This window comes from Bos taurus, chromosome 1 (genome assembly GCF_002263795.3).
Source record: "Bos taurus isolate L1 Dominette 01449 registration number 42190680 breed Hereford chromosome 1, ARS-UCD2.0, whole genome shotgun sequence".
Lineage (NCBI taxonomy): Eukaryota > Metazoa > Chordata > Mammalia > Artiodactyla > Bovidae > Bos > Bos taurus.
Genome location: NC_037328.1, coordinates 150,685,615 through 150,698,540, shown reverse-complemented (window position 1 = coordinate 150,698,540; position 12,926 = coordinate 150,685,615). Strand labels below are relative to the sequence as shown.

Genomic DNA, 12,926 nt, shown 5'->3' with positions numbered 1-12,926 from the left:
TTCCTGAGGTGTCACCTGGCCATGGTAAGGTGAAGCCAGCCACTTTCAGGAAGGTATTTATGTATCATTTTCAGAATGTGTTTCCACTATTAAGAGAAGAAAATGCCTTCCCAGAGTGAACTGATTTCTAGGAAGTAGTTACACCAAAGCATAGTCCTTCCATGTGTTCTAACCCAGTGGTGGAATTTACAGGAAATGACTTGGGGACCCTGTGGAAGGGAGGACCTTCTTTCCCAGAGGGCTTCCTCTGCATAGAACTAAGGAAAGAGGGCTTGGATTCAGAGCATCCTGAGACCAATATATGATTTGTTCCTATATGATGAGGAGTCATGACATACCATGAGAAAAAGGGAGGGAAAAAAAAAAAAAAAACTTTCTGTGGAAACAGTCTGAAGTTTTGAACGTTCTGTCCGTGAAAGCAGAATTCTGACCTCATGGCAGAGAGCCATCTGAACTTCAGTGACTTGGATGGAGTTAACATTCAGTTTTCACAGGCTAGCAAAATGTTTCCATGTGGTTGGATTACAAACGCATAGGCGTACCTTTCTGTCAACGCTGCCATTTGAGCTTTTGTAGATATTCTGTGCTTTGTAGCAGAACCAGAGATCTTAGTTAGGCATGGGTCCTGTGACCATGGATTCTGCATGGAGCTACTCACCTAGGCCAGCACTTCCGCAGGCTTCGTGTGGACACAGGTCAGCTGAGAATCCTATGAAAATAGACTCAGATTCAGCAGGCCTGCATGGCGCCTGGGGATTCTGCGTTTCTAATTAGGTCCCAGGGAATGTAGAGGCTTCCAGGTCCTGTGATCACACTCTTAAGGAGTGAAACCCAGGAGTAGATGGTCTGAACCACATTAGAATTACCTGGACAGCTTTTAACAACTGATACCCAGGTTGCCCTCCAGCAGATTTCATTCAGCATCTCTGTGAGTGAGAGTGGGCATCTGTAGTTTTTGGTGTTTTTTTCTGTCTCCCCATGACTCTCATGTGGAGCCTAGGGCATGGACCAATGCAGATTCCTTCACATGTGGGTGGGGAGGGGGATGCAGGGGTCTTCACTGATAAGTAAATTGGGTATATTCATGGGGAGGGGGTGTGCAAGAGCTGCTTGAATGATGAACTGTACCTCCATGGATGGACTTGAACACATCCTGAAAATACAGTGCCGAGTGCCAAAAGCAAACTAGATGTCGTTTATATTAAGTTGCAAGGCACACAACAATATGTTAGTGGATACAGCAAGACTATTCAGATATGCACAGGGGCAATGGATGCAACATTTCAGGATAGTGGTCTCTCTGGGGTGTCCAGGAGGGCAATGGGCTGGGGATGAATTCTATTGGAGTCGAAATAATTCGTTTTTACTAAGAAACATGTGAAACCGTAGGGAAGAAACAAAAGAAGGGAGGGAGGGGGAGACAGGAGAGCGAGAAAGAAAAGGAAAGAAGGAGGGAAGGCGCCATGTGACTGGCTGTTTCTCACGGTTACTCTGTTGTTTCTGGAATACAGAGTGTATTCCAACAGCACATCGATGCCCATGCTTGAGCAGCCTCAAACATTAGTAAGAGCAAACGGGATTCAGAACTATTAGGGTAGAAAGCGATGAAAGGGTGGTCTCTTCCCACAGCAGATGTTTCCACTCACGATGATCTGCCCTCTCCCAGCCTGTCCAGAGACCCCCAGACCTAGGTTTTCATTCCACAAGGGAAGCAGACACAGAGGAGAGAAGCAGTCTCCGGGGGTCACAGCACTGAGAGACCCGGGGGTTAGACGAACTCTGGCCTTTTGTTCTCGGTCCCGATGTCTCCTGGTGCTCAGGGACCCCAGGGAGGAGTCGCATCTCCCAGCGAGGCATACGGGGTACCCTCCACCCAGGCAGTTTGCGTGGGGTGCGCTCAACTTGTGTTTCTGTTGAGGGGATCACCTGCCCCTTCTCCCCAGGGCCCTGGCCTCCTAGTCCTCAGGGGTCGCCGTCCGTACACGGTGGCCGAGCGTGACGACGCTGCCTGCATCCTGTGGGTATTTGTGCCTGGGTTGTGGAATGTGAACGCCCCCAGACAGCTTGCCTCCTGCAGGTGTGAGTGAGTTGCCAGACCAGCTTCTCTGCAGGAAGAGCGTGTAACTGATGCCTTTTGCCTAGAAACACTTGCTTCCTGGGGGGTGCTAGGGTTCAGGTTGACCTTCATGTTATTTCCAATTCTGTGGTCAATATTTTCCAGTATTTCATACAAATATTGTATGTTTTTTTGTTAATATGTAATTAACATCTTCCTGATATATGTTCTTTTTTTCATATAAAGACACCAGTATTTTTTAAGAAAAGTTTTCATTGGTTCTTATTCATTTTTTCCTCATTGTTTTTTAAAATTTATTTTTTCTAAATTTTATTTATTTTATGGGTGTGCCGTGCAGCATGTGAGATCAGGTATCAAACCCAGGCTCCCTGCATTAGAAGCGGAGAGTCTAACCACTGGACTGCCAGGGAAGTCCCTCCCATTTTTTTTTTTTTAATTGAAGTTTGGTTGATTTTCAGTGTTAGGTTAGTTTCAGTGTAGAGCAAAATGATTCAGATATTCTTTATTCAGATGAATAAATGAATAAGTAAAAAGAAATGAATAAGAAGAAAACCTTATCCCTCCAGGAAACTTCAGGTTAATTGAGCAACAAAGAAGCAAGTGGTATGATGATAATTCCGGGATAATTCCCTTTAAACTTTTTTTTTTTTTGTCCTTGCAGTTTTATTTATTTTTGTTTCTTTTCTTTTTTTTTTTTAAATTTTATTTTATTTTTAAACTTTACAATATTGTATTAGTTTTGCCAAATATCGAAATGAATCCGCCACAGGTATACCCGCATTCCCCATCCTAAACCCTCCTCCCTCCTCCCTCCCCTCCCCTCCCTCTGGGTCGTCCCAGTGCACCAGCCCCAAGCATCCAGTATCGTGCGTCGAACCTGGACTGGCGACTCGTTTCATACATGATATTATACATGTTTCAATGCTATTCTCCCAAATCTCCCCACCCTATCCCTCTCCCACAGAGTCCATAAGACTGATCTATACATCGGTGTCTCTTTTGCAGTCTCGTACACAGGGTTATTATTACCATCTTTCTAAATTCCATATATATGCGTTAGTATACTGTATTGGTGTTTTTCTTTCTGGCTTACTTCACTCTGTATAATAGGTTCCAGTTTCATCCATCTCATTAGAACTGATTCAAATGTATTCTTTTTAATGGCTGAGTAATACTCCATTGTGTATATGTACCACAGCTTTCTTATCCATTCATCTGCTGATGGACATCTAGGTTGCTTCCATGTCCTGGCTATTATAAACAGTGCTGCGATGAACATTGGGGTACACGTGTCTCTTTCCCTTCTGGTTTCCTCAGTGTGTATGCCCAGCAGTGGGATTGCTGGATCATAAGGCAGTTCTATTTCCAGTTTTTTAAGGAATCTCCACACTGTTCTCCATAGTGGCTGTACTAGTTTGCATTCCCACCAACAGTGTAAGAGAGTTCCCTTTTCTCCACACCCTCTCCAGCATTTATTGCTTGTAGACTTTTGGATGGCAGCCATTCTGACTGGTGTGAAATGGTATTGAGATCAGTGTTGTTTTTGACTGACCAGCATCCCTTCCATCCCTTTGGATCAACTCCTTGATGTTTCCTGGAGCCCCCTCTCTCTGTTGTCAGTCCATGTGGATCAGTCTGACTTAAACTTAGGTTTCCTGGGTGGACGTGGAATTCAGACCTGATGAATCGGCACAGCCCACCTCCTTGACCATAGTGATTGGTTCAGGAATGGCCATGGGATTCAAGTTGGTCCAGTGATTCTCAATCCTAAAGAGTTTTAGTGAACTGTGGAAAGAGGCTCAGAAGCTCTTTACGGAAGTTGTTTAGCTCTTTAGGATGGAAAACTCAAACCAACAGGGCCCAGCGTATCAAAGGAACCAGTCAGAGAATGAAGCCAGTACAGAGGAAAGAGAGGCCAATGATGGAGAGACTTGAGTCTCGTGACAGTGTTTGTGCTCTGGACCAAACCGTGCCTGAAGCTAGTATATCCCCTGGACTTTTCAATTATGTGAATCAATAAATACCCTTCTTTGCTTAAACAAAAACAAAAAAGCTTACTGTAAAAACAGTAGTCTCTGAGCATAAGTCAGTTGTTCTTCTTCGGATATTCTCCTTGGACTGGTCCCTGAGCCTGGCTTGAAAATTCTGGAAGAGTGGCAGATGATGCTCTGGAAAGCTGTGGCTAGTGGGAGATCCCACCTGGGATATGGCTCTGCCCCAGGAGTTTGTCTTCAGGCGTTGATCAAATATTCTTCCATCCCCTTTCAGATCCCACGCTATGGAGTACAGACCATGTCCGGCAGTGGCTGGAGTGGGCAGTCAAAGAATACGGGCTTCCGGACGTTGACATCTTATTATTCCAGAATATCGACGGGAAGGAGCTGTGCAAGATGACCAAAGATGACTTCCAGAGGCTCACCCCGAGCTACAACGCTGACATCCTTCTGTCGCACCTCCACTACCTCAGAGAGAGTAAGGCGGTCCCCAGTCCCCACGAAGACCACTGTCTGAGGTCCTTCTTAACCTCAGATGCAGAGGATTCAGCCCTCTTGCTGCCCTAACCTGATTCCCATTAGGATCTGAGAGAATGCTCAGAAGGTGATGACTTAGCCAGATGCGGAGTGAAAGTGGCTCTTTTATAAGAAGCAGCAAAGTCACCTCCAGTGTTCCGTTGCTCCTCCAGGGTTCCCCTGACCGAGAAGATCATGTATCAGAGGGAAACAGAGCTTTACCCGGTCACACGTTAGTTCATCTCCATGAGGTCCAAACAGGAGAGACATTACCGTAGGGCTCCTACTTGATGGGAAGTATGGCATTCATCTTCCTGAGAGCCAAACCAAACTCCCTTGCATACCCCACTGGAGCACAAAATGAGGAGCGTTTTTGCTTGGTACCTTGAGATGTGGCTTAGCCTGTCAGAATGGGAATGGCATCTTGGCAATGAGAGGCATGAATCTACAGAGTCTGCTGCATGCTTTAACATTTCAGAGGTCAAGCACAATCAGAAGGAGCTAGTCGAGATAGTGCTACAGTGGGTGGTGTGAACTCTCTGGTGTAAATGCTTTGCCTGGCATCCCTGGATTCAATATAGGCCCCCATCTAGGTTTTAACATGCTAACTGGTAGCAGAGCCATGGAGAGATTTCCAAGCAGCCCATGATATTTAGGGTGGGGAGTGTTGGGGGCGGGAGGAGGGGCAGATATTTTCTTTCTTCTTCTTTTTTTTTTTAATTTTTCAAGGAAGGTAATTCTCTCTCTCTTTTTTTCATTTGGATGTTGCCTTTTTGTTTTGTTTTGTAGCACCTCTTCCACATTTGACTTCAGATGATGTTGATAAAGCCTTACAAAACTCTCCACGGTTAATGCATGCTAGAAACACAGGTAATGCTGGCCCCGCCCCTTGCCCCCAGGACAAGCGTAGGCTTTTGTTCACAGGTCACATGCTTTCCAGGTAGAACATGGGACAGCCAGTGCGTCAGGAAGGCAGATGGCAGAGGTGGATGGTGGAGGGGTCCTTGGTAGATCAGGGCTCTGTGTTGGCGCTTCTGCAGCCTCTTTGGTCTCTGAGTACTCCCCTGCTTTCCTTGCCAGTCAGAGGATTTCTTTCAGCCAAGAGATGTGCGGGATTAGCTTCTAGCCATAGCCTCAGCTCACTTTGCTGGGTCACTGTCTGCTGCTCTGAGTGCTCCAATATGCCCTGTGCTGACTGTAGAAACTAAAAGCATGTCCTATGTAAAGGGGCCCTTCGCATCCTCCTTTTTCTCCTTTGAAAATTAAAGGCTGAGAACTCAACACTTTTATTTTATTTATTTATTTTTTTAATTCTTAAAGAAGCATTTACTAGGACAAGCAGGGATTATACTTTTCCCTTTTTGGTAAAGTTTTAGGCCATTGGACTTGACTTGCATCTTCTTGCACAGACCTTGTACTTTTGCAAAAGGCAGTAGGAGGGAATGTTGGTTGCCTCTGGGGAGCTTTTGTTGCGAGGGAGGCTATGTTTTGATTTTGAAAGATTTGAAATTAGTGACTAACCAAATACCTGCTATTCCATATCTTAACTATTGATTCTATATCTTATTAATATTTATTTATCTTATTTTTTTTGGCCTGAGCCTGATAGAGTTTAACATGATGCTTCTTCCTGGCTAACCCTTCTCCCTCCCCTCCCAGTAAAGGCTGAGAGTAGAGGCTGGGCTTTCTGTGGATGAATGTGGTCCTGGTGGCATCCCTTTTCTCCATTGTGATGGAGACACTGTGTAAGCCTGACCACAGGCTGCCAACCCCACTGTATCATTTTCCCGGGACCCTCTGCCACTCCCAGGCTAGGGAGAAAACCATCGAGTGTTGGAAGGACCAAGTAACCCCTCATAAGCAAGCCAGCCAATTCATGGTCAACCCACACAGAGAAATGCAGCCATTTCCCAAATATTTGCTGTGTTATTTTTAAACATACAATATGAGTGAGTCCAAGCTTGAGTAGAGCAGGGATTGCTAGTTGATTCTTGAGCTGGCCCTCAATGTTCAGAACGTTATGTTTTTAATCTGAAGTTTAAAAATTGCTTTGAATTGATCCTACACTTTTCTGATGTAGGTTACACAATAAGCTTTTTAATAACCTCGTGGCCAGAAATAGCAAGCACCTTAGACAAAGTAATTCCCCTTCCTTAGGAAATGCTTTGAAAAGACACACTTTCAGATAACTTCATAGTCATTTAAAAATTCTTTTTAGCAGGGAATGAAAGTGTCAAGGAAGCTCTGATTTCATTATTTTTGTCTTTGCTAAACATAGAAGCAATCGAAAAGCAGGGTAGCACATTCCAAATGGACTGAGCTGGAAAAAAGGGAATTTTGTCCGTTAGCAAGTTGAGCATTGATTGAGAGAGAGAAAGGGAAGACAGGCATATGAAAAGAGATGTGAATTCATTTTTAATTAGATCCATATATTCTTTGGCAAAATAGTTATAATTTTTTGGTACTACTTTCCAAGGGCTCCGTAAAAATGTTTTATGGATTTTTATACAATTTGAAAATGAAAACACCCAGCATGGAATTGTTCTAATAAAGCTAGCTTGTGGGAGGATGGAGAAACACAGGAAGGGGCTTCAGGAGGAAGCTGAATAATCCAAACCCAAGACCCTGTATGCCAAGTGGAGCATCCCTTCCAGCTTCAGCAAAGGTTTCTGACTCGCGTCCTTGCCCCTGCTGCCCAGATCAGGTGTGGCTGGTTCCAGAAGGCTGCCTGCCTCGGTTGTCAGGGGGAGAGTAGGCTAGGCACTGTTGCTGAGATGGACGACCACGGCAGCAAGACCTTCACGTTTTCTGTCTTTCCTTTTGTCTGCAGGGGGTGCAGCTTTTATTTTCCCAAATACTTCAGTATATCCCGAAGCTACGCAAAGAATTACAACTAGGCCAGGTACGAAAACACCCCTGTGTCATCTGTTTTTTTTTTTTTTTTTTTTTTGAGAGACATCCCAGGATGTCCTGTGAGATGCGTGACCTACGTCACGTGACACAGCTGATCTTGGATGGGAGCCCTAAACAGTCTGCCTCTGCCTCTGTGGATCTGGAGCCTAGAATCAGTCAGACCTTTCCGCTCAGAGATCACAGGGACAGTCCCTCCCTGAACTGCAGGCTGAAAAGCGGGTCAGCCCGTTCACCAACTGATCTCAGACACAGACGGGCCGAGAAGTCATTCCCAACGCCTGTCCGATTTCGAGTTTACAGAAGGATGTAGTATCATCCATCCATCCTAATTGCATAACCTGGAACCAGTGGCGCTCCCCTAACACAAGTGACCAGTTCCCAGCTGTCACAAGAGCCAGACTTTCAGAGCAGAAGCGTGTAATCGATCCTATTTACACCTGAAGCTTTATGTCTTTCCTGATGACTTAATTAGCTTATTAATTTATGTGTCATTCGTGAAAAAAAATATCAGTAGTTATCAAGGGCCAATTCATGTTAGATGCTGGGGATCTAAAGATCAGCCAGACTTCAGAGCCTCCTGTTTTCAGAAAACTGACCTGGATATTCCCCAGGTGCCCACCCACCCTCCTGAGTGCCAGCCACGGGATGCAGTGGGGAACGAGCCCACAGCACACAGCATAAAGCTCTAGATGTTTCAGTAAAGCCACCTAGAGCCAGAACAGACTTACACGCATAATATTTAACCTTACGAGTGAGGTGCCTGGAGCTGGAGGGGCAGAAATGGATGTTTAATCTAAAGCACTGATCTTGTAGTAGAAGCACCACCTCTGACAATAGCGGCTGTGGGAGCAGGAAGGGAGAAGAATTCCTCCCTAAATTCCTCCCTCCAGGAAAGGGATGGGCCATGTGCGCTGCAATGGAAGGGCCATGTACAAGAGGAGGATGCAGTGTTGCCAGGTAGAGAAGTGCAGGGGGGTGGCCTTGGGCAAGCACGGTCCCATCACCTAAGCCCTCACTGGGATGTGCAACCCCACCAGCTGGATGGCATGAGCAAGCCTCATAGCTGAGGAATCGCGACTCAGGGCTGTGGGATGGTTTCTGCCTCTTCACACATGGATACAGAACTCCCATCTTCCTTCCTAGACCCAAGCTGTCGCTCTTCAGCTTCTGGCATCTGTCCAGGCTGCCCAAGTCCCAGTGTGACCGGTCCCAGGCACCAAGCTTGGGGTTTCTGTCTCTCCCCATCGAAAAAGATGGGGGACCAGTGAGCTGACTAGCACAGGGAAAGATACTTCTCTGGGTGAGGACCGCTCTGGTACTGCAACTGAGCTGGCGATTTTGTCCTCTGACCTCATAAAGTTTTCTCCCCTGTCCCTCCTGCAAAGCACAGCAGAAAAGCTCAGCCAACGTGCTTTGTTACCTCTGACGCAGACCATGTACGTAATCGTGGACAAGACTCAGGGTCTGCAGTGATCTAGACTGGCTCCAAAGGAACCCCCCACCTGTACTGGAAAAGGAGCATCACAGTGCACGTGTCATGCTAGGTCTAGACGTGCCTGAGCTAACTGCTAGTAAATGCACCTTTGGGAGGTCACGGAAAATATAGGAAAATCATACTGATTTCCCAAGTGTTTTAAAGAAGTTCCCACCCATACTCACAGAAGCAGAAGCTGCCTGTAAACTGTAGCCTACTATGCTCCTCCGTCCATGGGATTTTCCAGGCAAGAGTACTGGAGTGGGGTGCCACTGCCTTCTCCAGAGGATCTTCCTGACCCAGGGATCGAACCCAGGTCTCCTGCACTGGAGGCAGACCCTTTACCCTCTGAGCCACCAGGGAAGTCCATAAACCTTTGGCCAAGGGTTGCTCATTTGTTTGTCTGAAGAGATTTCGTGGATGTGTCTGAGTCTCAAAAGCTGAGGATTGTGAGCTGGGGTTGGGATCATGGGGGCACACGAGTTGGTTTAGTGTGATGATCAGGGCTACATGCTGCTTCACAGACGGAACAGTAGGTCTTTTGACTTCCCTGGGGGTCTGGTGGTCAGACTCTGTGCTTCCAGTGCAGGGGGCAAGGGTCTGATCCCTGATTGGGGAGCTAAGACCCCATGTGCCACTTGACTCAAAAAGAGAAAACCATGGGCCCTAGAGTTTCTTTTTACCCTATTTGAGGATGTGGTGGGTTTGGAAGAGGTCCTTTTCTTAATATTATAAAGTTTTATTCATATTTTTTATATCCTCTTTTTAAATTTGTTTTTAACTGGAGGATAATCGCTTTGCACTAATGGGTTGGTTTCTGCCATGCATCAACATGAATCAGCCACGGGTGTACACATGTCCCCTCCCTCCTGAACCACCGTCCCACCGCCCACCCCATCCTACCCCTCTAGATTGTCACAGAGCCCCGGGTTCTGACTCCCTGCGTCATGCAGCAAATCCCCGCTGGCTGCCTGGGGTATACATGGTGATGCATCTGTTTCAGCGCTGCTGTCTCAGCCCGTCCAACCCTCTCCTTCCCTCGCTGTGTCCACACGTCTCTTCTCCGTGTCCGAGTCTCCACTGCTGCCCTGCATGTAGGTCCATCAGCACCATCTGGAGCGTCCAGGTGTCAGAGAGGAGAGTGGCTGGGAGGACCATGCTGGGACACCCCAGGGAGACACAAGGGTGGCTAACGCTCATTCACCTGGCGAAACCCTGATCACGCACTTTCCTTCCATCTGTCATCCGAACGTGACTTGGAAGAGACTCAGATTTGTACCAAAATACCTGTTTTGAGGATTGCCGCTGTGATTCTGAAAGGAGATGTGAATATTGGTGTCTGAGATATCTACGAAGAATTCAAATCAGAGCAAACGAGCCAGAGAGCTGTTTGCTGTCAGACAGACTGAGAGATTTGAACCTGGGGAGAGTAGACTTGTTTGTACACTTGGGGTGGACCCATGATCAGCCTTTCAGGGATGACTTTGTAGTGGTGCAGTTGGAGAAGGTCGTGATGGCTTGGGAGGGGTTGGGGAGGGGCCGACAGGTGGTGCAGGGGTCTCTGGGAGAAGGGGTCTCTGGGAATCTGACCGTGTGCCTGTGGTCAGTGGGTTTCTTTCAGAAGAGGTGGTTGCTGACTCTTTCCTGGGGAGAGGTCCTTGGGGCTAGAGGCCTGAGTTCCCATTGCCCTGCACCCTTGGCTTGCAGCGTCTGTCCATGTCTCTGATCTCACACTCACGGAGACAGAGGACTCCTGCCTCCCATCCACCTGTCCTGCCATGTCCAGTGTCCTGATGCTCCCTCGCACCTGCTTCCTTTCCTTCCTTCTTCAGCACCCAGCCCTTGGCGGCCTGCCCCACCTTCCCTTCCCTCTTGTCACAGTCCGTCTCCCCGAGTAGATCCTGTATTCCGGAGTTCCTTTGCGGCCTGCCCTGTCCAGTGGCTGCATCCTTTCAGTTCCCCCGACAATCAGCCGGGACCACCCGGTGACCTTACAAGATAACACACGATGGACAACATACTCCTTTGTTCAAGCTTCAGCCCCTCTTCCCGTGCTTGTTCCTATTTATCCATTTCCAAACTGTCCTGATTCAGAATGCACCCTCTTTCGTGATCCCTTTGTTGAATTAGCATGTCGATGAGTCTGTCCACTCCTCTTGGAAAATCCTAGCACATGGGCAGATCCGTTTACATTCTTTTTTTGTGATCGCATTTCATGGCATCACATGCGTTTCTCTGAGAGTCAGTTATTATTACCAGAAGTCCTTTCCCCATCTTCCCCAGAGGCACCCTCCTCCTTTTTTGCTGAGTGCATGCCTTTTGGGGATGATGGCCCCTTGAGGCCTCAAGGGGCATAGAGACAAGTCTGACTGGGGGAAACTTGCAGGCTGGCTTTTGACCTCGCGTAAGCCCTGCCTGGTACCTTGGGCACAGTGTACGTGAAAGCTCTGGTGTAAGCCCAGGACGATCTGTAACCCTACCCGCTCCTCCGTCACCATGGCAACCCATGCACCGTGATACACATCTAGGATGTTGTTGAAAGAGAGTAGAGTCTTGGGTCTGCAAGCGCAGCCTTGATTTTGGCTTTTGAGCTGGTGCTCTTCAAGCGTGTCTCGGAATCCGCAATGATTCCTCCTTCAGGGTTTGCAGCACAGTGCCCGCCAGCATCTCCAGTCACAGCAAGACCACACAGCTGATGCCCTGTCTCCTCAGATGAGCCTGCAGCACATGGCTGAAAAGGCATTATTGCCTTTGCCCTGACTCTGCTATAACCACAGACCTGCAAACCTGGTTGAGAAGGGAAGGTGAAATGCAGCCCCTCCACCCCCCCGCCACCTGCCGCCAGATCGCCATGCCTTTGACAGAGGAGTTTAGAAGACTGTAGGGAGAGCTGGAGGAGAACGAGAGAGGGTAATTTCATCATGGTAGTAGGCTTTACTGTAAAAATCCCATGCATTAAGTGGGAGTTTAGAGATTAGTTTTGGGCCATAGCTCTTGGTCTTTGTGTCTTTGCCGTAAGCATCCAAGCTCATTGCGAGCTGGCAGAATCCATCCTTTCACATCCAGCACAGCCTGGGACCTCCAGAGTTGCTTCGTACATGTGGCATGGGTCCTGCAGAGGGAGGGTAAGCCCTCTCACGAGCCAAGTTCTGGTCCTTTAAAGTGGCGGGTGGACTTGAAGAGGGCTAGTGGGGCTATTCAGTGATCCTGATGAAAAGAGAACATAAAACTTGGTGAACCTAATCTTGCAAGAAGGACAGCAAGGATGCTGTCTTACATCGTTAATGTCTAGAGGAGGGAGCAATGGTGGGGAGGAGTCTCATTCAGAATCAGGAACTGATCTTGTTGCTGTTCAGTCACTAAGTCATGTGCGACTCTTTGCGACCCCATGGACTGCCGTATACCAGGCTCTTCTGTCCTCCACTATCTCCCAGAGTTTGCTCAAATTTATGTCCATTGAGTCAGTGATGCCATCCAACCATCTCATCCTCTGCTGCCCCCTTCTCCTTTGGCCTTCAATCTTTCCAAGAATCAGGGTCTTTTCCAACGAGTCAGCTCTTCGCATCAGGTGGCTAAAGTATTGGGGCTTCAGCTTCAGCTTCAGTATCAGTCCTTCCAATGAATGTTCAGGGTTGATTTCCTTTAGCATTGACTAGTTTGATCTCCTTGCAGTCCAAGGGACTCTCAAGAGTCTGCTCCAGCACGACAGTTATCTTAACTCCCAGGACATAAGCAAAGATGCTGGGGGGAAGGAGCCAGCAGTAGTCACAGTCCTTCTTTGTAGCTTCATGGTTTTTGGTCTAAATCATGGCAGAGAACATACTTCTTTGGTACCTTCAGCTGCCTCTGGAATGGTTCTTAAAAAACTCAGTTTTAAAACAGAGTCTGTTAAAGAAATAAAAAGAGCAGAACCCATGCCAGAAAGCAGCCTTTCCTGGCACAGACCTTCTGC

At 47.4% G+C, this 12,926-nt stretch overlaps 1 protein-coding gene across 8 annotated transcripts in view; it reads left to right on the top strand.

The window, feature by feature from the left end:
* Nucleotides 1-12,926, top strand: part of ERG (ETS transcription factor ERG) — a 316,287-nt gene that overhangs the window by 286,656 nt on the left and 16,705 nt on the right. For 5 of the 8 annotated variants that reach the window (XM_059885370.1, XM_059885369.1, XM_059885377.1 and 2 more), the window contains 3 exons: nucleotides 4,346-4,549; nucleotides 5,377-5,457; nucleotides 7,418-7,489. In XM_059885370.1, the coding sequence (XP_059741353.1) occupies nucleotides 4,346-4,549; nucleotides 5,377-5,457; nucleotides 7,418-7,489 (357 nt within the window). 8 annotated transcript variants of the gene reach the window in all.